The sequence below is a fragment of the Centrocercus urophasianus genome, unplaced genomic scaffold, assembly GCF_019232065.1.
Source record: "Centrocercus urophasianus isolate 14NV4802_14NV808 unplaced genomic scaffold, USGS_Curo_1.0 seq_13, whole genome shotgun sequence".
In the NCBI taxonomy this organism is placed as follows: Eukaryota; Metazoa; Chordata; class Aves; order Galliformes; family Phasianidae; genus Centrocercus; species Centrocercus urophasianus.
This window is the reverse complement of record NW_024884475.1, coordinates 25,182,086-25,208,165: the sequence shown is the minus strand read 5'-3', so window position 1 is coordinate 25,208,165 and position 26,080 is coordinate 25,182,086. Positions and strand designations below refer to the sequence as shown.

General features: G+C 37.2%; 1 protein-coding gene across 16 annotated transcripts in view; it reads left to right on the top strand.

The window, feature by feature from the left end:
- CLOCK (clock circadian regulator) overlaps window positions 1-25,126 on the top strand; it is a 54,124-nt gene extending 28,998 nt beyond the window's left edge. For 11 of the 16 annotated variants that reach the window (XM_042812797.1, XM_042812800.1, XM_042812799.1 and 8 more), the window contains 18 exons: window positions 363-511; window positions 2,688-2,779; window positions 3,693-3,782; window positions 5,247-5,367; window positions 5,930-6,043; window positions 7,727-7,845; window positions 8,383-8,465; window positions 8,701-8,807; window positions 9,416-9,563; window positions 9,787-9,862; window positions 10,795-10,936; window positions 11,352-11,452; window positions 12,363-12,452; window positions 12,908-13,066; window positions 14,939-15,145; window positions 16,391-16,599; window positions 16,877-17,159; window positions 19,926-25,126. In XM_042812797.1, coding sequence (XP_042668731.1) covers window positions 363-511; window positions 2,688-2,779; window positions 3,693-3,782; window positions 5,247-5,367; window positions 5,930-6,043; window positions 7,727-7,845; window positions 8,383-8,465; window positions 8,701-8,807; window positions 9,416-9,563; window positions 9,787-9,862; window positions 10,795-10,936; window positions 11,352-11,452; window positions 12,363-12,452; window positions 12,908-13,066; window positions 14,939-15,145; window positions 16,391-16,599; window positions 16,877-17,159; window positions 19,926-20,099 — 2,464 coding nt within the window. In that variant the 3' untranslated portion in view covers window positions 20,100-25,126. Of the gene's footprint in view, window positions 1-362; window positions 512-2,687; window positions 2,780-3,692; window positions 3,783-5,246; window positions 5,368-5,929; window positions 6,044-7,726; window positions 7,846-8,382; window positions 8,466-8,700; window positions 8,808-9,415; window positions 9,564-9,786; window positions 9,863-10,794; window positions 10,937-11,351; window positions 11,453-12,362; window positions 12,453-12,907; window positions 13,067-14,938; window positions 15,146-16,390; window positions 16,600-16,876; window positions 17,160-19,925 lie in introns of those variants that run through there. The other 5 variants (XR_006167824.1, XM_042812811.1, XM_042812808.1 and 2 more) reach the window with 5 other exon arrangements.
- The last annotated feature ends 954 nt before the right edge of the window (window positions 25,127-26,080 follow it).

The window sequence follows — 26,080 nt, the reverse complement described above, 5'->3', positions numbered from 1 at the left end:
TTTTTCAGTTCACCTAATTCTAAGAATATCCTGTGCTTGTACCTTTGGACCAAGATTTCTCAGTGGAATAAAAAACATGAGTAAGTTGTAAGTTAAACATTGTAAGTAACCACATTTTACAACATTATTCAAGCGTTTCTGTTGCTGTTATTCTCTAGATTTGTGGTGTATTTGTATTTTTGTCCAACCGGGGTCTATTGCGAAGACCCAAGTGCATCCTTCCTTGAGAAGGATACCATTCTTTCAAAATGTTGCCTGTGGTTTGGAGTAAGTGTGACAGTTCTTCCAGCGGGGGTTTGTAGTAGGTATCTTATTGTAAGTTCTCATAATTGCTATAAAACATTTTCTGTTTCATTTGTCAGAGTGTCTAGAAACAAGTCTGAAAAGAAACGTCGAGATCAGTTTAATGTTCTTATCAAAGAGCTGGGTTCCATGCTTCCAGGTAATGCTCGGAAGATGGATAAATCCACTGTACTCCAGAAGAGCATTGACTTTTTACGGAAGCACAAAGGTAACTAACAACAAAAAATAGGTTTGTAAGTTACGATAGTATTTATGATATGCACTAAGTACATAAAACATTAACAGTTGTGCAGCTCCTGTAAGGGTATTGTCAAAAATCTAAAGAGCCTCTGAAGAAAGATATTCATGTGATCATAGTTTAGGTACCAGACATATTGCTATATTTTTGACAGTATTTTTCAAAATCAGTATATATATATTTTTAATCCCATAGCTGTTGAACAAGTCTCATAAAGAGAAGCATTTATTTTCTAAATAACCTTGAAGTTGTTTGAGCTGGGCCAATGGAGACCTCTGTCATACAGTTGCTTCATAAGGTGCAAACTGTTAAAGTTATGCTTGTCAAGAGAGCTCTGCTGATCCTTTTTAGTTAATGTATTTGTTGGAAGAACTTATTTTGATACTTAGATTCTGCTTTGAACAGTTGGTTTGTCTCTCCTGCTTCCATATGAAGCAAGATGAATTATTGAAAAAGCTAATCCAAGTGAATCTAAGCCCTCTCTCTGCTATATGACATCTACATGGCTGTCAGCTTTAACTGGGATGACAGAGCGTTGTGTTCTACAGCAGGCTTATATTGGGCTGGTTTGTTTGATGAGGGAGAGTGGCGTGCCTTGAGAATTTAGGAATGCAGATCTGGAACCCAGGCATTTTCTTTTTACCTTCTAGCTGTAGCACAGAGGGGAAAAAAAGGCAGGAAATCTATAAATGCTTTCAGCTGAACTTTCTCATTTTCGAGACATATCCACTTATATATAAGCCAATGAGTGTATGTTTTGTGAACTTGAATGTGAAATGTCAAAACTAGAAATATCTTTGGACATCTTTGCTGTGCTTTTGTTTCTCTGTTTGTTTGCATCAGCTGATGGGGGGGGGGAGTACATTAAGATGAACTATGTTGAAATTCATTACCGATTGTTTTCTTTTAGCCAAAAAAAAAAACATCTTCTACCAAGCCTACACTATTTATGGCTGATATTTCTGTAAATGGCAAATCCCTATATGTGCTTGTACACTTGTTCTTAATATGGCACCTTGTGGTTCACACTGCCAAAAACAAGATTAAAATTCAAGAAACGAGCTCTTTCCCTAGTTAAACCATTTCCTTGAGTAGTTTCTTAGCTTGTATGCTAATTAGAAAGCTGTAGCAACAAAGGAAGCAGCTATTAGTTAGCTATAAAATAAAATAAGTAGGCTGTTAAGTGTGTGAATAAGTATTTGTTTATCCCACAGTGTATGAGTTCAAGGTATGTTAAGATACGGTAAATATTCCCTTAGTATCATTAACACAGTTCAAGCATCACCAGATGTGTTTTGCATAGTGCCATAGAATAAACTTAAACTTACTTTTTTTCCTGTTGCTGTTTTCATTCTATTGTTGTTTTTTTTTGTTGTTTTTTGAGTTTGTGTTTTTGGTTGTTTTTGGTTTTGAGAATAAAAGAAAAAATGTAGCTGTAGGAGTGGGTATGTTTTAAGGTCTTGGGCATTTGTCCTTGACCTAATGGGACAGAATATTTGTGTGACTGCAGTTATCATATTAAGGTACCTGAAGATCTGGCAGCCAGTGCCTACCAACATTGTTCTGCACAGGTTTACATTACAATATTTTGCACAAAATGTTGGCTAAGGTCAGTTGCTTGCTTTGCCTCCTGAGGTCCTTGGATCTGTTCATTATATTACTCTAGCAGTGAATAAATTGTTCAGCAAAGATTGCCTGCTTTTCTGTTGAAAATCCTACTGTGTTCTGCCACCAGATTTAGATTAAGTATGTTGCTTCTGGCTCTTTCTGGACCACTTCCACTTTGGCTAATCTTGGTACTCTGGGAACAGGTCCAGATGGACTATCTGATTTGTTTATTGGCAAGAGTGGATTCTGCTTCTTATTGTAAACAAACAAACAAACAAAAAACCAGCAGGCTGAGCATACTGGAATTACTCTACTGAGAGCTTGTCACTTTGTAATGCTGCTTTGAATACCTTGAATTTGTAAACAAGAAAAATTTGAAAATGCTAGAATAGTGAAGAATTGATAAATGAGCAATATCCACACTGTGAGGAGACTGGAGAAGCTTTTGCTATTTCCTGCTGGTAATGTGTGACTTAGTGAAAAAGAAAGTGGCTTCTAGGAGTGTGAATCCTTATATTGTATTTTTGTTTTATTGTAGAAATTACTGCACAATCAGATGCCAGTGAGATTCGACAGGACTGGAAACCAACATTCCTTAGTAATGAAGAGTTCACACAGTTAATGTTAGAGGTATGTTATCTCTACTTTTCTGGAAGTAGAATACTACCTCCTAGGGAGCTGTGAGTCCATGGTGACATTTTTTTGTTTGGTGGCTTATCTTTCATGTGCATATTTTAATTCCATCTATATGTTTTCTTGAAGGTAAACAGCTGAATTTTCTATGTACATTAAATGTATATGGTAGTGAAATAGTTGCTTCTGTTTTAAAAGATTTTGCTAGCTGTTTCTAGTATTTCTCAAGTGTTCTTACAAAGTATGTGTCCACAACTAGTGACTTACAGTTAGAAGAAAATGATGTAAGATTTTTGAATATGTGACCTTTAAAATTTCCTATTTAGAAATGCAGTTCTGTTTGGTAATTTTCTACCAAAAGTCATTCATGTTTTTTCATCAGGAATATGTTTGAGTTAAGTAGAAGATAAAGCAATCAGAAGTGCGTTTCACAGTATCTAAGCTTAAGTAAGATCTTGCTACAAGTTTCTCTTATTGAAATTGGAGATATTGAGACTTTAAATATTGAAATGTGTTGATTTCACCTCCTCTTTCATTTGTTCTTTTTATCATTTCTCCTCCTTTTCTTTCTTTTGCTGCCGGCTCATTTTCCTGAGCTTTCTGGTGTTTAAAATGATGCTGTAATTAAAAATAACGAGCAGACAAGATGGCATGCCACAGAGCCAACTTAACAACGGCTAGATGCGTCAGGACCAAAATCTTGCCTGTGAAATCATAGATTATTTGAGAACAGAGCAATATGGAAATTGTAATGCTTACAGTGTAAAAGCAAGACCGAGAAGTTTTAATACAGAATTCTCACTGCAAATTCAGTTAAAATTGGTCTAAATTCTTTTCAGTGTTGCATATAGCTTAGCATTTTTAATATGCAGTTTCTTTTTATTTAACTGCCTATTATGTTTAATTTCAGGCTCTTGATGGTTTTTTTTTAGCAATTATGACAGATGGAAACATAATATATGTGTCTGAAAGTGTAACTCCTTTACTTGAACATTTGCCAGTAAGTATGAATTGCTTTCAGTAATGTGCTGGTTTGTCTGTGGATAATATTTTACTATCAGTACTAATAATTTTTGTTCTTTTGGGCATTATAGTGCAGACCTGTATAGTATTCTAATGCTTTTTCACAAATCCTTGCTCATGGTTTGTGTCCTGTATTAAACATTTCCTTTGAATATGCAGAATGCAGTTGGTGGTCACTTATGCAAGATTAAGAAGTACCAGACTAGCATCAGTTTGTGTTCAGCATGGCTATAACAACAGATGTGACTGTAGGAGATCCTTTAGAGTTCACACCTATCGTGGCCTCTACACGACTCAGAAGAATATTGCTGAAGAGCAGTACATTGGATTTTTTTTAACTAATTTTTTACTGCTTATTTGCCAAAGAACACTCATGGGAAATTCATCATTGCTGATTCTGCTTATTAGGCTGGGTGAATACTTTGAATTTTATTACATTCACTCATCTTGAATTTTGGTGACATTGCTCACTGCTGAATTAAACGTTCTAGTTTTTAAAAGTTACCTTTGAATAATGTTACTAAGAAATGGGAAACATTAGTACTCAAAAATGCACAGTTGACGAGTGGAACAGAGCTTTTTCTAGAAAAAGAGGGGGACAAATTATTGATACAGGCTGGTTGCCTTGTAGTGGTAAGAGAACTTTGCAGAACATGGAGTGACATATTTTAAAAATGGTTCTGCCAAACAAATTCCTATAAAGTATGCATGATATCAGCTTAAAAATTTTGAAAGTTGTACAATTGTGGTTTTTAAAATCTATAGTTTACCTACTTCTTGGAGGCACAGTTATCCATTTCTGTTAGATGTGATTTATATATTCTTAATATATGTTCCTGTGATCTTTTCTGAATACTTTATCAAATCGATTTATGCATATAAACATGCATCAATTTTAATTGAATTCATCTGTACACTCCTAGCACTGTCTATATAGTTGTTGTTGCTGACAACAGTTGTGAAACTGATGATAAAACACATTCAGAAATCATTCCCAATTGGATATAATTATTGCAAATATTGTCAACTATGTGATGTAGAGAGGGGCTGCTTTTTGTTACGAACTACTGGTTGGATGTGCTGATTGCCACTGATGGATTACAATGCACGAGACGGCCGCTACGTAATTTCTCATCTACATGCTGCTTTATTTACCTCCCAGAGAGATTAATAGAAGTTCCACTGTACTTACATGTCTATGCATATCTGATGCATTCATGGCATTTTCATTAAATGATTCACAGTCTCAGAACAAATGAAAATGGTGGATTTTTTTACTTGCAGAGTGTTCGCATGTAATCCAGCAAGTGACGTTAATGAGTTACTGATATTTTAGTGATATTTTTCTGATCTGTGGAATTGCTTTGCACTATAATAGTAACGTTTGTGATTTTCTATGTCTTGCATTATTTTAAAATGTATAAAATGTTTTTTCTTTCAGTCTGATCTTGTGGATCAGAGCGTATTTAATTTTATCCCAGAGGGGGAACATTCAGAAATTTATAAAATTCTGTCTTCTCATCTGCTGGAAAGTGATTCATTGACACCGGAATACTTAAAATGTAAGTAGTTGCATTAAGAACAATCCACTTCATATTGTATGTGATTAGTTCTTTTTTCCAGTGCTGTATAAGTGGAAATGTGTGGATGAGGCATGCAGAATGAAACGTGCAACTTGAATGGGAGCACTTTCATGCTGCGCTGTTCCTCTTTTCCCTGAAGAGTAATTTTGTGTTGCATGGCATTTCACTCTATGACTTTGTTTACATGGCTTCTATTTAGACCATTCTAGCAGCTGACAAGAATGAAAACAGGCCATGGGTGTTGGAAGGACATAAAGTTATGTTTTGGGCAGATGCTTGTTTAAAATAGTTCTATTTTTTTCAAGGGATCTGTATGTCCCTGGCATTCAGTCCTTTCATACACACATGCCAAATGAGTTCTCCTTTTCTTTAGCTTAGCTAATATCACACTGGTTAAAAACAAAGGCTGTAGCTATTTGTAATCACCATATTTACAGTATCTTAGTAAAGTACGCAACTTAATTATTCCTGCTTTCCATTTCTAGTTGCCTGTGTGTTTCATCAACCATGCAATCTTTTAATTTGTTCGTTCTTTTCTCAGCAAAAAATCAGCTAGAATTCTGTTGCCATATGCTGCGAGGAACAATAGACCCAAAAGAGCAACCTACATATGAATATGTAAAATTTATAGGAAATTTCAAGTGTTTGAATAATGGTAAGTAATTTCAGTCACATTAGAGTGGAATACTTTGAGACCTTCATACCTGAACAAGCTTAGGGTGATTATGCAAAACATAAGGAAAAACTAAAATCAGTCTTTGAAAAGAAGAGCATGAAACAGAGTTACATCAATTTTTTGTAATGAAAACAAGACTGCCCATCAGATATTATGTGTATTTGAAGGCAAAATATGAAGTCTTTCAGTTAAAGAAAGCTGCAAAACATTTTTGAATAGTGTAAGAGAAATTTAAGTCAACGCTTTAAAGTAAGAGCCTGAATTAATTTAACTATAATCCATATTTAAGTGGGTGACTGAGTAACTTGAGGATACTAAGTATCCGCTGTTCTCATTATTCTTGCAGTGAGTGAGCTGACGAGTAAAAATGCATATTCTGCACTTCCCCCCCCATTTCTATTTTCAGTTGCAGGAGTTGCTATTCAGATCAGTGGATGGACCATTACAGAATTTCACTTTTCTGCACTGAATGACTTCTCTCATCCAATAAAGTTATTTTTATTCATTATTTCCACTTTTGTATACAGTATCTTAAGTTTGTTTGGGCAACCTGTGCTGAGTAGCTGCTTGAGAGTCACATCTGTTTGGTTAGTCAGACAGGTGGATTGTGGGCTGTGCTCAGTAGATCACTTCTCAAAAAAAAAAATCAAAAGTTATCAAAAGCTGTGTCTTGCAAATCAACTGACTTTTTTCATAAGATGAGGAGAGATTGAGTGTTAGAGCCAAAAGCAAGTATCTAATACTGTAAGAAAACTAGAAAAACAGGTCTGTAGAGATGAAATATGGTGTTAGTCTCAGAAAGAGGAGCTGGAGAACTGTGGGCTTATAAGTTTCAGTTCAAGATTGGGAAATCATAGAATCATAGAGTCAAATACTCCCAAACAAATAGCTGAACTGACTAGGAGTGGAGTAGCAGCCATTATGGATTTTTCAGATACAAACAGCATTCACATCCGTTCAGTTTTCTCTACCAGAGTAACACACTGTGTGGATAAGAAAAATAAACTGTATGCTTTGAGACAGCTTTTGACCATGATCATAGTATATATCCATGAACATGTAAGGGAGCACGTGTTAACTGAAATTGTTAGGAGTAGCTGCAGGAACAGGTTGAAAAAGTTACCACAATTCACTGTCAAATGGAAGTTTTGATTTTTTTTTTCTGGGTTTTGTCAGTATTTTCATTTATATTATGAATAAGGGAACATAGTTTGCAGTCATACAGTGAAGCAAGAATGCTAAAAACATTCAAAATGCTGCAAGGATAGAAAATAAATTGGTTTTGGGGAGAAAAACAGGCACATTTGTTAAGAACAAATGCAAAATGCTGCATTCAGGGATAACCAAGTATATAGTGGAAAAAGGATTATAGACAGTTAAATAATATTCCTTTAGAAAAAGTGCTTACTGTGGAAGGTAAATTGAACATGGCCAAAGTGCTGCGACCAGTCATCAGATTATGAAATTTTAGTGGTGAAAATTTCTCTATGGTTGTGTTCCTATTAATTCCTTTGTATATATGTGTATGTATTCTGTGTAGCAGTTTTCACATTGATGACAAATTCAGAAGAAACTACATTAGATAAATACTGATCCATTTGTCTTGTGACGTGACAAGCCTGTGTTGTAACCTCTGTTGAGCTCTTTTTTGCCTTCCCTCAGTTCCCAATTCAGCACACAATGGTTTTGAAGGAACCATTCAGCGATCGCACCGGCCTTCGTATGAAGACAAAGTTTGCTTTATAGCCACAGTTAGATTAGCTACACCTCAATTTATCAAGGTATGCACATTTCTATCATATCACCTTTAAGTTATTTTAACCGTACTCTGAACAGGAAAACTTTAGAGAAAGTGCATATAGCACTTCAGATATTATTGATGAAAGTCATGAGGGATTCTGTCATATGAAACTGAAAATATCTGTGTTTCTTACTATGGGGTACTGTTGCAAGCTCCTGCAGTAGCTGAAGTAGAGATTTAGAGTACTCTGTCCTGTTTGTAGAGCTGCAGTAAGGTGACCATCTTCCTAGTGGTACTTCTTACCCATTATAAACACATACGGCTTGTATTACTGTGCTTGTAGATGCTGAACATGAATGTACTGGCTGCATTTAAATCAGCTGAGTTTCAGCCTAGCATAACTGACATTAGATTCTACCACAGTGCTATGCATCTAGCCAAAAATCTCAGTGAAATTTACAAATCTTATACCTGTTGTGAAGTTATCCACTAACTTCAGGTAAGCCTGAATTTAAGAAGAGCTTGTGAATTAGAATAGAGCAGTTTTGAAAGAGATGATTTTTTTTTCACTTTTTAGGAAATGTGCACTGTTGAAGAACCCAATGAAGAGTTCACATCTAGACATAGCTTAGAATGGAAGTTCCTATTCTTGGATCACAGGTGCTGCAATTCTTTCTATATATAGCAGCAATAGTAGCTGAATCACTTTTAATGGCTATAATATGTAGAGTTCACTAATCAGTATTAATTAATCATAGTTTATGTTGGGTTTAATTTTTTTTCTCAGAAAAATGAAAAATAAAAAATGCAAATGCAAAAAAAAATGCAAAAAATGTATATAATGATTTTTTTTTCTTGTGAAAAGAAAATGACTGTAAATTTTCTATTAAATTAGGGCACCTCCAATAATAGGCTATCTTCCATTTGAAGTTTTGGGAACGTCAGGCTATGATTATTATCATGTGGATGATCTAGATAATCTGGCAAAATGTCATGAGCATTGTGAGTATGACCAAGTTGCTAAATTGAGTTAATTTGCTTTCTAGATGTTCAGTTTAAAGTTTGTTAAGGTTTGAGTGAAGTTTTCTTGTATTTACGAGTGCAGTTTCCCTACTCCTATTCATTTGATGATATCATACTACTGATATTGATATTTTTCTTTTGGTACTGAACTGGAAAACAGATTCAACTTTTAATTTAGATTTTTTGTTGTGGTGAATGGGAGTGCACAGCACTCTGATTAATACTTCTCCCATTCTTCTAATAGCATTTAAAAGTCTCTGTGACATTTAATAAATACAAAAACTGTCTAGGCATGTGATAGAATGAATTTTCTGTTTAGCTATGATTTTCTTCAATTTTTTGCATATGAGTATTTCACTGTATATAAAAGCTCTACAAAAATGGTAAATTGAATTTTGCATTTCTCAGACAAGTGCAGATTCTTTCTGGTAGAAAACTACAATTTTGATTCTCTTCTTATCCTTAGTATCAGATTGAACATGAGCTCGGTTGGGAGTTGGGAAGAAGAGTTGGGAAGTAATGCTTATTATATAATTTAAGTATTTATAGACTGGAAAGACAGTAAAATTTATTCCTCACTTTTACAGTAATGCAATATGGGAAAGGGAAGTCATGTTATTACAGATTCCTTACAAAGGGACAGCAATGGATTTGGCTGCAGACACATTACTATATCACATATCACCAGTGGAATTCCAGGCCAGAGTTTATTGTATGTACGCACACAGTTGTAAGGTAAGTTTTCCTTGCTAAATCCATGTTAGAGATATTTAGATTACATGGAAGCTGTATTGCTAGTTAGTATTTTTTTGAGATAGAGAATAATAAATAGTACAAAATTACTGGAAAAGTTCCTGTGGTACTTTGTAAGGAAAATACTTTGGAGGAGTTTATTTTCTGAGATGTGTTTTTAAAATCATCTATGGATTGAGCAGTCGTATTTGGTTTGTTCTTCTAGTTATGCAGAAGTCAGAGCAGAAAGGCGGCGAGAGCTTGGTATTGAGGAGTCTCTTCCAGAGATAAAAGCAGATAAAGTGAGTAACAAACATTTTGTTTCACTTCATTTCATAGCAATAACATGTAGTAAATACTTAGCAGCAAGAGTTATTTGTCCTTTTAAAGTAATTATTTCAATCGTTAAATAGTATGTCTATTTGAAGTTCATAGTTTATGATAGTATGTATTATATAATAGTATAATATTCATAGTTTATAATAGTATGTCTATTCAAAGTCATTAAGGAAGTTTAGGAAGGATATTTGAATGTTATTCCACTCCTCCTCTTCTCAGCAGTTTATATACCTCTAATTATAGCCTGTCAACTTCCCTAAGTCCCTACTACGATCTGATTTCTGCAGTTAGGTTCATACATAAATATTCTTCCTTCCTGGAAGGATCTGTAACTTGGAAGAACAAGGTCAGCACACAAAGGTGACGTAAAGGAATTCACAAGAAAGTAGGAATTGTTTCCTTTTGTGACTCTCTTCTACTTCTTAGATGTATGCAGGATTCATTTTAATTGAACATCCCTGGAAGCTCAGCAAGTCTTAGTTGAGCCAGCTTGTACAGATACTCCGTGGTGTTTTTCCCTTGGCAGTTTAGAAAGTTTCATCTGGCAGTGCACCTTCTAGTGGAATTAACTTTTCTTTCTTCAAAAGAATAAGCAGTTCACTCCTAACACAGGTGTTCAGACTTAACTGAATTGCTGGAGAAGCAGGTCAGCTCAGCAGTCAGTTTGTGACATGTCTGCATGCATTTTGTTTTCTAGGCTTCTGTGGCTTTGTTTTGTTATAAAAATTGTTATAAAAGAGTAGAAGTTACAGAAGCAAAGCAGAACGCTACTTCTGTGCTGTTGGCGATGAAAGGGGTTGATGAGCTGCTGTGTGGCCTCAGATACTTTCTTACTGAAATGTACAATGTGGGCTGAATCTGATAAAATAGCTGTTGTTTCTGTGTGTCTCTTCAGAGTCAAGACTCTGGATCTGATAATCACATAAACACAGTGAGCCTCAAAGAAGCTCTGGAAAGATTTGATACCAGCCCCACACCTTCCGCTTCCTCCAGGAGTTCAAGAAAATCTTCACACACTGCAGTATCAGATCATTCGTGTAAGCATCAACTACTGAATATATAATTTTCTTCTTAATGAAGACTTTCTCTGCTTTTCTTAATGAAATCCATCTCTAGCAGTTAATCATCATTTTATTAAGAGTGCGCAGATGAGAATGTCCTTTATGATGGGTCAGAGATATTCTAAGATTTCCCACTAAGATTTTCAGATGCTGTGTTTCTGCTTCTACAACTGCAATAGCAAGCAGCCCCTATACTGCCCTGTTTCAGTCCATCAGATTGCATTATTGTTGGATATGGAAGGAAAGAAAAAAAAAAAAAAAAAAAAAAAAGAGTCCAAGTCCAAGCCTTAAGCTTTTTCTATTCTGGAAGATCTTCCTAGGATTTGAATATTGCATTGCAGAATTGAGATTACTATTAATACATTTCATCTTCTTGTAACAACTTTGTCAGCGACACCAACTAAAATGACAGTGGACACTAGCACTCCCCCAAGACAAAGCTTATCTGCTCATGAAAAGTCTACACAAAGAAGATCATCTCTGAGTAGCCAGGTAACTCTTTGAAAAAACATTTTTATACTTAAATCAGTGCATTTTCCTTTAAAATGTGTTATTAAATTCATGTGACCTTCATTCTATTTCCTCTGAAAACACAACATTTAAACTGTAAGACTTTTACTTGGGATATTTGGCTGTCATTTCTATGTACATTCAGTGCATAGAATACTGCATTTTAAGGGAATGCAATAATTGAGCATGTAGGTATTTATGTTTTGGGCTTCAGAATTCATAGGAATTGTATCTGAGTCTGTGCTTTCACTCACACATAACTTCTTTATATGATTCTGCATTGTATTTGTATCTGTGTGTGTGTGTATAAAACTATATAATAATTGCCAACATAATGCTGTGTGTCCCTATAGGTTATTCATATAGGCTTATACCTCTGAGAATATCAGCAAATACTGTAGTATGGTTTCTGAAATCGTAATAATGTGACAAAATACAATGCTTCATGTGCTTAGTGCTCGTATTGCACTGTATATATATGAACTAACACATTTACTACAAAAATAGAATAGTGTATCAAATTATGTATTCTGCTAATATGCTGAGTATTAGTTTAAGAACAGAAGTGTCAACTTCCAAACTTGTTGGAAAGTTTTTGCCCTTATTGTGAAAAAGAATTTTAAAGCAGCCTTGTTTTTCCTGTTTTATACCTGCTGCTTCTTATATGTTTTTATCAGGGAAGCAATTATATAGAGATTATGTATATTACAATATTTTTGTGTGTGTTCTTAATTCTTTAATATTTAGGCTTAGGCATTTCAAGAAATGCACTTGTTTTTTTCATATATTCACGTGATGCCATTTTGGAATTGAATTTGTGTAAGGAAATATTTCATGTCAAGTATGAAGTCCATTCTCTTCTAGTTATGGAACAATTTTTTTAAAATCCTAGTCTTTAAGCTCCCAGTCTCTTGGACAACCAGTAACACAGCCAACGATGTCTCAGCCTGCTACTTTACAGCTCCAGTCCAGCATGTCCCAGGTATGGATTAAGTTGGTTTGCTAAGTTGTTTTATTATTTCTTTAACAGTCTTGATCTGACTATAAAGTTAATTTATCTTTCAAAAACTGAGTTCTTAGATGTCAAAGTTGCCTTCAGTGTTTTTCTCAAAATGAGCCAATTTCTGTTTGACAGAACAGTACCATGTGAATTACTAAAGTTTTTATAGGGTCTTAGTGATTTGACTGCCAATCAATTTCTTTTGCTGTGATTTGTTTTGTTTTGTTCTAAGCAGACTAATTCTGATGCGTCAGTTAAACGTGTAGACATGAAGTCTGTGACATTTGTGTGCTGATGATTTTGTCCTTGGTTGATGACTACTAGCAGTTTAAAAAACAGTGCCTGATTTCTTCGCTAGTCTGGAGGAGTGTATTTACTACTTGTGAATTAAATGAGATTATTTTTGCTCATCTTATAATTTATACATGGCACTACAGCCTGTCTTTCAGTTTTCAGCTCAATTAGGAGCTATGCAGCACCTAAAGGACCAGCTGGAGCAGAGAACACGCATGATAGAGGCAAATATTCATCGGCAGCAAGAAGAGTTGCGGAAAATTCAAGAACAGCTTCAGATTGTCCACGGTCAAGGACTTCAGGTGAGTAAGTGTAACTCATACACATTTGATCTGTAGAGAATTTAGAGATCTAAAATGAGATTTAGGCACTTCATTCCAAAATGGGATTCTCTGTACTCCTTGTCAGCTGTCTTCTGGATTTTGTGTGCCTGAAATTCATAGAACCAATGTTACTGTTCCTGAGGTATTCATAATTTTGCTTCTGAATGTATCTAGTTGTGCCCCTATGTATTCATTCAATGTTGAGTGACTTGTGCTACCTAAATGTAAATGAATGTGTTGTAGTGGTTATTACTTCTTGAATAGCTCTGCAGCTATTAGAATATTCATTCTAAATGTGCAAAATGAATATTTATTTCCCCTTTTAGCTCAGGGGTGTAAAAATCATTGGATTTTTACATTGGATTCATCCAGTCTCTTGGATGAATACATACCTCTTAGAAGATTGTCCCAACTGTCAGGCTTACAGCCTCTAACAAACTCTTCTTGTGAGGTGGTTATACACTGTGTGGCATTCTGAAGTAGTTATTCAGCCACAAAGACGGGAGGTCTAGAGGACTAGAGGGAATGGCCTCAAGTTGTGCCGGGGAAGATTCAGTCTGAAGGTTACACAATTTTCACAATGCTACTTTTCTGAAAGAGTGGTCAGGCACTGGAATGGGCTCTCCAGGGAGGTGGTGCAGTCACCAACCCCAGAGGTGTTCAAAGAACGTTTAGACATTGTCTTGAGGGACGTGGTTTAGTGAGAGCTGTTGGCGATAGGTGGGCAGTTGGACTGGATGATCTTGTAGGTCTTTTGCAGCCTCAGTGATTCCATGATTCTATGCATTACCCAGTCTAGCAGCTGAGAGTAACAAAGACCTGACTGCCTGACTTCTGTATTTTAACCAATATATGTATTTGATGGATTTTTAATTTTGTAATTCTGTTTTCAGTATCTATATTGGGAAGAAAAGAATGATTTGATATGATAAGAATGATATTGATTGGACTTTTCTAGCTTAATTAAAAAGTGCCAAAGCAAACAAACAAAAAAACTAAACATCATAAGAAAGAATCTTAATATTTTCAGTGTGCACTGTGAATAAAGAGTAAAACAATCTATACTTCCTGGAAGTATTGAGTATGTTGCTTAAATTCTGTTGTGGAATAAGAATTTCTGGCATGTGCTTTTTTGTGTTTCACTGTGATCTCACTTAAGCCTTCCAGCAGTAGATTGCTTGGGAGGTGCTTGGAAGGAGAGATTCACAGCTATCATCCCATGCACTGCAAAGGGACCTTATTTAGGACTATGGGAAGTAGAATACAAAACTGAAGTGCTGCACATTCTACATTATTACACTGAATCATTGTAGTTTTTAGTCTAACATTGTGTAAAGACTCAAAATCCTTTCATGGTAAATTCAGTTTATTGAAATGAGGTAATATTGGAAAATACAGTACAACCAGTATGGTTTTGTAATTGCCAAGGAAGTACTTTCTTGGTGCTATGTCTGGATCAACTGATACTGAGATTTTTAATTAGTTTCACTTCTAGAGGCTCGAGAAGTGGAAGCAAGATCTCTAAAGAATTTAATCTTTAGGTAGTTACAGCCTACATTGTAAGTAATATTTACAAACATTGCTTCTAATTTAAAACCAGATACTAAGTGTCAGTGTTAACGGCTTTAAAATTCAGGATTCTCATTCTTAGCTGTTAGAGTCTCTGAATACAGATCCTGTATGGGACTTAGCCCTTCGCTCTTGGTAATTGCAGTGCTGTTTGGACATCTAATAGCTGGAATGAAGCTTTATCTTGTATTAATATCATAAGAAATTAATTTTAGTTTTTGTATAAGATATTGAATAATTAACAGATTTTTCATAAGAACTAATTTTAGGATTTTTTTTAAGATGTTCTTGCAGCAGTCAGCTTCTGGACTAAACTTCAGTTCTGTGCAACTTACATCTGGAAATTCTTCAAGTGTTCAGCAACTTGCACCAGCAAACATGCAAGGTCAGGTTGTTCAAACTAATCAGACTCAAAGTGGGATGAACACAGGACATACAAGTACACCACATATGATCCAGCAACAGCCTTTGCAGAGCTCTGCGTCACAGGTAAAATTCTCACTAGTGAGAAATGCAGTAATAGCTTTCCTGACGTCTCCCCCTCCAAATTTTTTGTGACTGTCCTTCAAATCAAGTTTATTCCTTGTTCAAAGTTTTACAATTGAAATGTACTTATATTCTTGCTAATGCAATTTCACACCTTGCTTTAGTTTTAAAACTTAGAAATGTGAATAATTACAAGTATAAATAATTACAATTTACAAATGGAAATAATTCCGAATGCTTTTTGGAAAAACCAATATACAGAAAACAGCTTGCCTTTTTGTGCATTTTTATGAATTTTCTACTGACAGAACGTACAGCATGAGAACATTTGTACTAATTGAGGTTGAAATCCAGACACTGATCTCTACAGTAAATGCCTAGAAGAACATAAGAACAGGAAAAGCATATATTGATGATTCTGAAGTTGACTTTTTTGCTCCTCAGCAATTTCAGTCAGATGCCATAGCTGATACCTTTTGCATTTTAAATGCCTTTGATGGATTTTTCTTCTATGAGTTTATCCAGTTTGTTTTGACTGCATCTAAACTTCTGAAATACAGAGTATCTTGCAGTGAGTTCTACAGCTTTAGCTGCTGTGAAATTTGTTGTTTGTTTTTTAAACCTGCCACCTAGCTTTTATACTGGGAAATACACTGAATAGTTACTTTTCATCTTCATGCATAATTTTGGAGTCTTCTGTTGTATGCATATAAGTCTTTTTCTCAAGCTGAGGAGTTTTAATGCGCTTGACAGTTTTATGGAGAGGCTGCTTATAATTGTGATCTCTATGGTCATCCTCCTCTTTCCTTTTTTCCAAATCCCATACTAGTTTTTAAAATTTGTGATGAGACAGAGTAATGGTGGACACTTTATCACTTTAGCATTAAGTTAGTTCCAGACTTTGAAGTATGAAATTGATTGAGGTAATGTGCGTGTTTTAATGTGGCACAGAGATGCTAAAGGAATGGAAGACAGGATCTTGAACAAACAGTATGCAAGCAGATGAAATATTAAGGAAAAAGATATTCTGAAGAGGAGAAGAGATTAAGAGATTTTCAGATGCCCTAGAGCCAGTCACACCTCCAAATCCTCAATTGATAGGAAATACCTGTCTGCTTTAAAGTAAGAATTCATTTGTAATAGAAAAACATTAGCAGTTGTAAAGCATGGGTAATTACATTGAGGAAGATGACTGTAGTAGCTGGCTGTTTTCAAGTGACTGATTCATTACCTATTCTTCCTTTACAGCATAATCAACAAAATGTGCTTAGTGGGCACGGTCAACAATCTTCTCTTGCCAGTCAGTCACAGAACACAGTCTCAACACCTCTGTATAACACTATGGTGATTTCTCAGCCAACAACCGGCAATGTGGTTCAGGTTCCTTCTAGCTTACCACAGAACAATAACCAGAGTGCTGCTGCAGTAACTACTTTTACACAAGATAGACAAATCAGGTAAGTTTTCAAGACCACATTGGGATGACTTGTAGCTATGTAACCACAGCATTTATGATATCATGTATAGAAAAGTAGCATAAAACCCATAGTATTTGTTACTGTAATCACACAGCTGTGTAGGTAAACTTTACCCAAGACAGTGCTTTCATAGGCTTATCATAATCAGTAGTGCTACAACAAGGCATGAGCCTGACAAAAGCTGCATTTGTCAAGAGCACCTAAGGCTTGATGCATTTTTCCTAAAGTGATGCCAAATGTCTTTTTCTGTTGACAGATTTTCTCAAGGTCAGCAGCTTGTAACAAAACTTGTCACAGCCCCAGTAGCATGTGGAGCGGTAATGGTACCAAGTACTATGTTTATGGGACAGGTGGTGACAGCTTATCCCACTTTTGCTGCCCATCAGCAGCAGCCACAGACTTTGCCAGTAACACAGCAACAGCAGCAGCAGCAGCAGCAGCAGCAAAGTCAGCAAGACCAGCAGCAGCAGCAGCAGCTCACTGCAGTTCAACAACCAGCTCAGCCGCAGCTGACCCAGCACCCGCAACAGTTCCTACAGGTAGTGTAGCATTCTCTAAAAATTTGTCAGTCCTTTCAGCATGCTTATTTTAGGATTATCTTAAAATACTTAGGCTGCCATGAAAGTAATGTCTCGTATTTATTTCCATGGAAACTACAACTGATACAGAGAACAACACAGTAACACTATTTGAGCGAGCAAGCTGTCAGCTACAAAACAGTTTTTTGACATAGTCTGTACCATTAGCTGTGCATTTTCACCAGCAATGGACAAGAGCCTGAATGCTATGATTGTAAAAATCCGCACTGACAGAGATGACCCACTGTTTCATAGCTGCTATAATGATATTGTTGCTAGAAAGATGTTGCCCATGCAGTCTATCTTTCATTGGTCCAAATAGATGGAAGTCAGAAGGTTGCAATCCAGACTAAATGGTGGTTGTGGTAGAACAGTCCAGTTAAGACTGGCTGTGTGTTCTATGGTCTTTGAGCTGATGTGGGACCAGAGATTACTGTGTTGCAAGAGAAAGATTATCTTCTTCTGTAGCCTTACTCTGCTGGTTTGGGTCTTCAGCTTAGTCAGCATTGTGTTACATCACTCAGAGTTGATGGTTTGTCCAACTTCCAGGAAATCCAGGATTGCACTGTTCTTATCCTAAAAGTTAGTGCACATCACTTTACCTGCTGAGGGCTGTGTCTGGAACTACTTCTTCAGTGGGAAATTCATGCATCACCATTCCGTGGACTGTCATTTTAACTCCAGCTCGTAGCAGTGACACCACGTCTTGTCACCACTTAATGGTGCAATCCAGTAAACTGTCACCTGCAGCATCATATTGGTTCAGTAGGTCCTGACAAGCTTGCATAAGGTGCTCTTTCTGTTCCTATGTGAGCATTTGTGGGACACATCTGGTGCAAACCTTGCAGTATTCTAGCATTGCCACCATCATTTCCAACGCAATGAAGCTGAACTTCAGCTCTGCACACAGTTCCCTGGTCATAATCTGCTGATTCTTGTGGTGAGCTGATCAAGATGCTCTTCATTTCATGGTGTGACAGCTAGTGGCCATCTAGAATGACCACTAAGGTCATTTAGTCTAGTGCCAACCCATCATCCCGTACCCACTCTAACCATGCCCCTCATTGCCACATGGACATATTTCTTGAACACCCCTAGGGATAGTGACTCCACCACCTCCCTGAGCAGCTTGTTGAACAAACTTTTTTGCTATGTGCAGTCTCCCTTTTTCAAGAAAAGAGGTTTCCTGGATAAAGGTGGAATTTCTACAATGGAGTAAGTAGCTGGAAACTCAATCTAAGTTTATATGGACAAGGAATAGTTAAGATTCCATTTATGGATGAGTAAAATTTTCTTTACCTGGGCCAGTGGCAGAAAATAGTAGCTTGTTAAAAAGAAGGAAATGGAATTTCCATAAGAAATGGAATTTTCCATAAGAAAATAGAATTTCAGCCATTCATCAGCAAAGGCTTTTTAACTGCAAGCTGAAATCTCTGATCAAAAAGAGAACTGAAGAATATCTAGTTACTTGAATTTTAGCACTCATTCATGCTGTTTAGCAGGTAGGTAGTGTCTGTCCCTGCTTTTATGCAGTGTTGCCTTCATTCTTTTGAAAACAAGGTTTGTGAAAGATAAAAATCTTCAATGGTCTGTTCCTGTCCTGGCATTTCTTTCTAGGCAACAGTTTATGGTTTTTAATATAAACTGGTCAGCCCTCTGTTGAAGTGCTAGAATTTGAAGAAAAGCACATGGTGTGTTGTTGTTTGCTTTTTTTTCCCTCTCTTTAAAGAAGAGAGAAAAGGAGGCTTTTCCTGCTTGTGTTCAGAATAGAATAGAATAGAATAGAATAGAATAGAATAGAATAGGTTTGGATTGGAAAGGACCTCAAAGATCATCAAGTTCCAAACCCCCTGCCATAGGCAGGACCACCAAACTTCCAGATCTGGTACTAGATCAGGTTGCCTAGAGCCTGATCAAGCCTGGTGTTAAATACCTCCAGGGACGGAGCATCCACAGCCTCTCTGGGCAGCCTCTTCCAGCAACTCACCACCCTCTCAGTAAAAAACTTCCCCGATATCTAATCCAAATCTTCCCTCCTTTAGTTTAAAACTAGTCCCCTGTGTCCTGTCACTTCCTACCCATGTAAAAAGTTGATTTCCCTCATGTTTATGATCTCCTTCTCACAGTCTGATTCTGCAGGTGAGACAGTGATGTAGTTGTTCTGGATTGAGATGTCCAATTCCTTTTGTACCCGTCCTTCACTGCTTTTTCTTCAGCACCATCATCTTTTGTTTCTAAGAAGAGCGACATTAAAAATAAGTGTTACTTGCAGTAATGATTAATCCCCTTCAGAGGAGATGTTTGGGTCTGCAAAAGCAGCAGCTTCCTTGGTTTTCTTCCTTAGATTTTTATCCAGGGATAAATTTGATCTGTGCCAAGTCATGCTTTGGTATGCCAAGGCACTGCTTTCTATGTGACTGCAGTAACAGATGTGTATGGTTAAAATAGATTCCTTAAGCATAATAAGTTATGCTCTTGTGTTCTGAAATGGGGACGAATTGCCATGTGCTGTACCCATTGTCACAGGAAATCGCGAAGACCAGCTGCTTTATCAAATGCTCTAAGTATCTCCATTAAAGCCAACTCATCTTTGTGGTGTTGGTTCAGCTTCAGTGACCAAATCAGAAGTTTATTTTGACTGAATTCTTCCACAAAGTCAACAAGTAGCCAGGCCTGCAGTTCTCAGAGCAGCAGAAAACATGATTTTCTTCTGTTTGCATGTTTTAGACATCCAGGTTACTTCACGGGAATCAGTCAGCTCAGCTTATCCTCTCTGCTGCTTTCCCACTACAGCAAAGCACTTTTACTCAGTCCCACCACCAGCAGCACCAATCGCAGCAGCAGCTCTCACGGCACAGAACTGACAAGATGACGGATCCTTCCAAAGCGCAGCCGCAGTAGCTGGGGGCTCTGCCTCTCCTGGAAGCCAGCTCCCAGGAGGGGGCTGCTCCATAACCACTCGCACTGAAGTTGCAGAGGTAGCAGTACAAAGCCTTTCTAACGCTGCGGTGTTGAGACCTACAGCTAACTTCTGGAATCTGTTGAGGAAAACCACCAGGTGATGGCAGGGACGCGGCCAACTTTGATCGTTGCCCCGGTTTCTGTGCTCTAAAAGGTTTGCTGCCATGTGTCGATTTGTCCAGGTGAAATCAAAAAATGTGACTGAAATGAGAGGGATGCTGAAAATATTGGTATTTTTTATCAGTTCTGTACATTTTTAAAGTATTAAAATGGACACAGAGCAATTGTTTGATTTAGGAGAAAAAATGCCAGGAATATAGTCCGACAAACATCTAATTTTTTCAGATGATTATGGGACAGTAAATATTTTGAAAATGTTGTGTGAAATCCAGTTCTCTGTTGTACAGATGCTGTAAAATATTGTGTATATGTCTGCATAAAAGGAGAAAGAGCAAAATATTTTATATGATGCATGAAATGTAATCTGTTATTTGTAGGTTTGAATATGTTCCCCTACATTTTCACGCCATACTCAGACTGACGTTTTCCTTTGTTCTGCCCCTTTGTTTACAACATGCTGCATCGTTACTTTCACCCTCAGTGTGGGCACAAGTCTCTCGTTTGTGCTTCGTGATGTCACAGTCTGCTCTGTGAGGTATGGTGTGTTGGTTCGTTGACTTCTCGAGGTTAAATTATGGATGAAGCCGTTTGAACTGGTGGTCGTGCATCAGGGTTCAGGGTGTTCAGATTCATGAGTATCATCCATCGTTTCATACCTAATTCATTTTATTTGAAAAAAAAAAAAAAACAAAAAATAGGAATTTGCACTGCTTCCTTGCGGATGGTTTGGAATTTTATTCCCCAAAGCTATCTTTTGATATAGTTCATAGTTGGAAATATTTATGTAAAATGTTAAAAAAAAAAAAGAAAAAAGAAAAAAAAAAAAGATGGTAATTTTCAAGAATGTTTCAGTTATAGGAGTAATTTGCACAAAAAATATATTTACATTTAATAACCTTTTGGGCACTTTTTAACCACTTTCTCTGTGGTGAGAATTGTAACTTGTTAAAATATGTTGGAATCTTTTTATTCTCATTCAAAAATTAGATCTTTCTTTAGTCAGAACTAATTCAGGGTCATTTTAACAACGACAGAAAAACCCATAGTGCCTTGATTTTAATTCAGGTGATAATGTTGAACATCTTGACTTGCAGTGTCTCGAATCTGTAACCATTCTCGATTTTGAAGTCTTAGTACATTGTCAGCCAAACTCGTGTATCTACTTCATAGCTGTTTCTGCATCGTGATCATCTCAATAACGATCTGAGTTGAGAACGTGAGCGTTTTTGAGTGCTGCTCCCCCTCAAACACTAAGTCAGAAACTGAGGAGTCTCTGCAATCTCAGACCTTGTAGGTATTGTTCTTGAAGATGTAAAAACAGAGAGTGCTCCTTCAGTGGGAGCAGGGAGGGTAACCTGATCTGAAATAGAGTCAAAAATCATTTTTGTAGTGTTTAGAGTATGCCTTGGGGGAGACCACAGTCGATTTAGGAGATATCACTGAACTAAGACTTCAGAAGGCAACTTCACTTTATAAAGAAAATAAAAAGTTCCAACAGATACGATGTGCTATTTTAGGTAGGGTTTTATGGTACTAGTTTGTGAAAACCACAACTTTAGAGGAAAATAAATAAACACAGATAGATCTGAGAATTAAAATAAAACAGCAAAAGCAGTTAAAATTAGTAGTAGGGAGAGAAAGCTGGATTAATCTTGAATACTGAGGAGGAGTTGAATGAATGTAACCAAATGGTGATGGACTGTTTTGTTCTCTGGAACAGTTTGATTGTATTACTGGGTGAGCCAAACCCACAGGAGGGTGGCACCAGTTCAGCGAGCGCCCCATGCCATCGATGGCATTTTGGGGCTGGCCTTGGCCTCTCCAGGTGTCCCACCATTGCATCTTTGTTGTTCCCCACTTACAAAGCAAGAGTTTGGTACCAAAAAGCACAGTTGTGAACAAGGAAGGAGTGTGAGAAATACAGTACCAAAGAGAGTTAGATTGCGCTCTGCTCCAGGAGGCCTCTCGCAGCAAGGAGCAGGTGCCAGTGCCAGACATTGCAAGGACAAATTCCATTTCTCTAAAAGGATTTCTGCCATTCTCTGAGCTGGGATAAGGGTCAGAAGCCCACTGCTGTAGAGCTCTGTGTAACAAAGTTTGCCTTGCTCTGCTCTGCTGCTGCATCATTCACCTGTTTCTAAAATAAGCTGTGTTACCAGAGGTCTGCGCTGGCAGCACTGCTGCTTAATGGAAGTAGGTTAGAGAAAAAATGTTACCCGTTTACGGTGATAACAGCACTAAAAAAGAAACCTGGGAGAGCTTTAATAGTGCTGTTAGAACTATGGAATAGTGGTAAAATAGGTTTATTAAGCTATTATACTGAGAATTACAAAAAATAGAGATAACAGCCAGCCAGTTAATGATGCAGCTTTTTATATGAAGCTCCATTTAAACTTCTCTTCCCATTCCCCCCCTCCCCGATACTCTCTTGTGCTGCTATAGGTCTGTTGGTAAAACGCTGAACTAGGTGAGAGAAAATAGATGACAGTGATAGCAGGGCTGCTGAAAGAGAATAAAGAAATGTACGCTTTGATCAAGAAGCTTTTTGTAACCTCGGAGAGAGCTCATTCAATTACGGAGCTACCAGCCAGTAGACAAAGCATGGAAGGTGGGGAAATTCACAGAAACTGGAAAAACACAGCATCCATTTGAAATGTACTTACCGTGAATCAGGCAGACTTTATACAGAAGTACGTAGAACTTGTTCCGTGTTCAGTGCAAGGACGCAAATGCTTTGTTTCACAGCTGCTGACTCAAAGGTGTGTATTTCAGGTGTCTGCGGCTTCCCCCTTGCTGAATCAGTTGCTGAGCTGCTCTTGATTTTAGTGGGAAGAGGACCAGGCTGTCGCCTCTTTCTTAATCAGCCTTTTGCTTCTGACTGACTTATTTACTACAGTCATAGATTTTTTGCAACATCCTAATCAATAGCATGATAAGGAATGCTGCGATGCTGCAGGGTCTGGGGTGCAGACGTCACAGAATGACTCTGACAGAAGGGAAGGAATCTGTTAAGGAGAGGGTTGTATTTGTGAAGGCGCAGTCTGGTGGTATGGAACGGCGTGAAACAGTTGCATGGAGTTTAGAAGACAGACATTGTTTGCCAGCGATGGGTGAGGATTTGAAGAAAAGCTTCTAGGAAAATTACAGAGAAAAAGAATATATAGCTATTTTTATATTATATTTAATATATATTTGTATATAAATATGAAAAGATTCTAGTAGGAGCTCTCCATATGCCTTCCATTTCATCTAGAAGATTTACCTTCTGCACTATGGTTCCGGTGTGTCGCCACTTGTGTGGGCATCCTGCCTGCTGCCAAACACCAAAATCAGTAACCCAGTATCCTTACAACAGGTAGGTTTCATTTCAGCTTTATGTAAAAAATTAATTAAAAGAAAGCTATATCAGACAGTTTTTCATGGAAAAAGAAATTCTCTTTAAGATTCAAATAGCACTTTCTATCTTTTATTTTATTTTTATTTTTTGGAGTAATAAGAAGCACTTTACTGAAAAGACTATTTGAAAACCAGTTTATTTCTTTAGTCAGTGAAACTGTTGGGGGGGGGCATCAAGGAATGATGTGTAAAACTGTCAAACATTTCTGGAAAATGTTTCTTTAATACAGTGATCCTTTGAGGCTCAAAGTGCAAGATGAAAAAGGCTTCTAGAACTGATTGGCTTCATTGGTTTTACATGGCGTGGGGAAAGGTTGAACGATTATGGCTTCGTAGGGAGGAGACCTTTTATGTTGCACAGTTGCCTATGAGAGGCTCATGTGGAGGCCCACCTACCTGCTCAGTAATTCTAAGTGTCCCTTAGGATTATAACGTGTGTGACAGTGTACCGCAGGGTTAAAGATGTGGCCTTTGGCAGATGTTGAAATCAATTCAAAAACCACGCATACGTTCACAGAATTTAACCCGGGTATTGTGACGAGTTGCAGATGTCACGGCGTCAGGAGACGTCGGACGTCGCAGTCATGAATTTCTCTATTTGAAATCGTTATTAAAATCAGATGTGCAGTCAGAGGACTGGAAAAAAAATGGTTATTTTGATTAAAAGGAGAGAGACTAGTTTTAATAATTTTTATTTTTTTACTTATCCCTGGTGGAAAAAGTTGAAGAGTTAAATGAATTTGGATTAAAAAAGACGTATTTAAGCCAATTAGAGTAGGTGAGACAACTGTGAGCGAACATTTGAAATTGTGGTTGTCCCGAGACTGGATGGTTGCTTTGTCAATATCACAATTTGTAACACTACATTCCTTGTCTTTTTTTTTTTTTAGCCAGGTGATTTAAGCTCTGTTATACTTCATGCTGCGTCATCTGCATGAATTGTGCCAGCATGATATGCTCTACTCAAAGGAATTGTACCTAAATAAAAAGGAGGGAAAAAAAAACAAAAACACAAAACAAAACACTGTGTCTGAACAAAATACTGTGTGGCCTATACAGAGACCCTAGCTATGACTGAGAGATGCTGCATTAACAGACAATCAATGGGTAAATTATTTATGAAACACTTTTGGGAATGGTCTTAAAGGTGTTACTGCTTTGAAAGCAGCTGGTGAGTCGTGTTTTCAAAGAAGGAAGGTAAAAACTATTTATTTTAAAATACATCGGATTGAATGTTGAGTTTTTAAGCAGTGTTGATTTCACAGTGTCTCGGGTTCCAGTTTTGTTTTGTATTTTTTGAACTGGCATTAGCTTTGTATTTGTTCACCAACAACTCCTAATGCCGCTCATATTGATGTCAGGAAATGTAGATACAGTTCCCTGGTGTTCGTGTGACCATTACTAACTGTCAATTTTTTTTTTAATTGAATAAATGTAACGTTTAAAATTTTGCTTTTTGTAGCTTCTAAGGTTCTAGAATTATTTTTTTTCCTGAGTTCCTTAATGTCACTTCGATAAGAGTTTCACAGTGAAGTGCTCTCATACCCGTTCCACAGATGTAACAAAGGCACTCTCTACCCCCCAACAACTGACGTGTGAGAAGTTGCTTGATGTCGATTTTACCTTCTCTCCCTCCCAAGAGAAATGACTTGTGAGACTTCAGTAAAAATGCATACTGTACTCCTTTCTTGTCTGCTCTCTGTATCTCTTCATAAACTGCTGGCCCATGCTGATGGCCGGAGACCTTCAGCTTGTGTGGTTACACTGCCGCTCTCATAGGCTGCTCTAATCCTCTCACTGAGCAAAGTGGGAACGCCAAGGGCAGTAATTTAATAATTTGAAGTTAACCAAATGTTTAAGGGAAGGTGAGAGAGAAGGAAATCCCACAGTTGAAGCTGAATAACTGGAGGAATTGATAAATACTCTTTACAGTCTGCTGTTCTCTCTCTGTATCATCATCACAGCAGATGCTCATGGTAAAACTACTCATCCTTTGCCTTGGGGATTTAAAGCATCCTTGTGCAAGCTGTGTCCCACCTCCAGCCCCTGAGCAAATCCACATACCACAGGAAACAAAACAAGTTGCAGAAGCACCAGTTAAAAACTGCCAACACCCACCAATATTAAGGCTGATAGCACGCAGCACAAATTAGCACTTTTCTTAGATCTGAACTTTAGAAATATCAATATGTTTTTCCATAAGCTTATCAAGAAGAGCTATAACTATAAATAACTACTGCGGCACCTGATCAATGCTGCTCAGTGACACTTCACTGTTGTGCAAAGCTCTGCTTGCAGGAAAATGTTAGGTAACTGGGAAGATTAGCAATCCAAAGGTTAGCTACCTCAGCACCCCGGGCTCAGTGTCAGCGATACAAATTCCAGACCTCAGCAGTCAGAGGGCA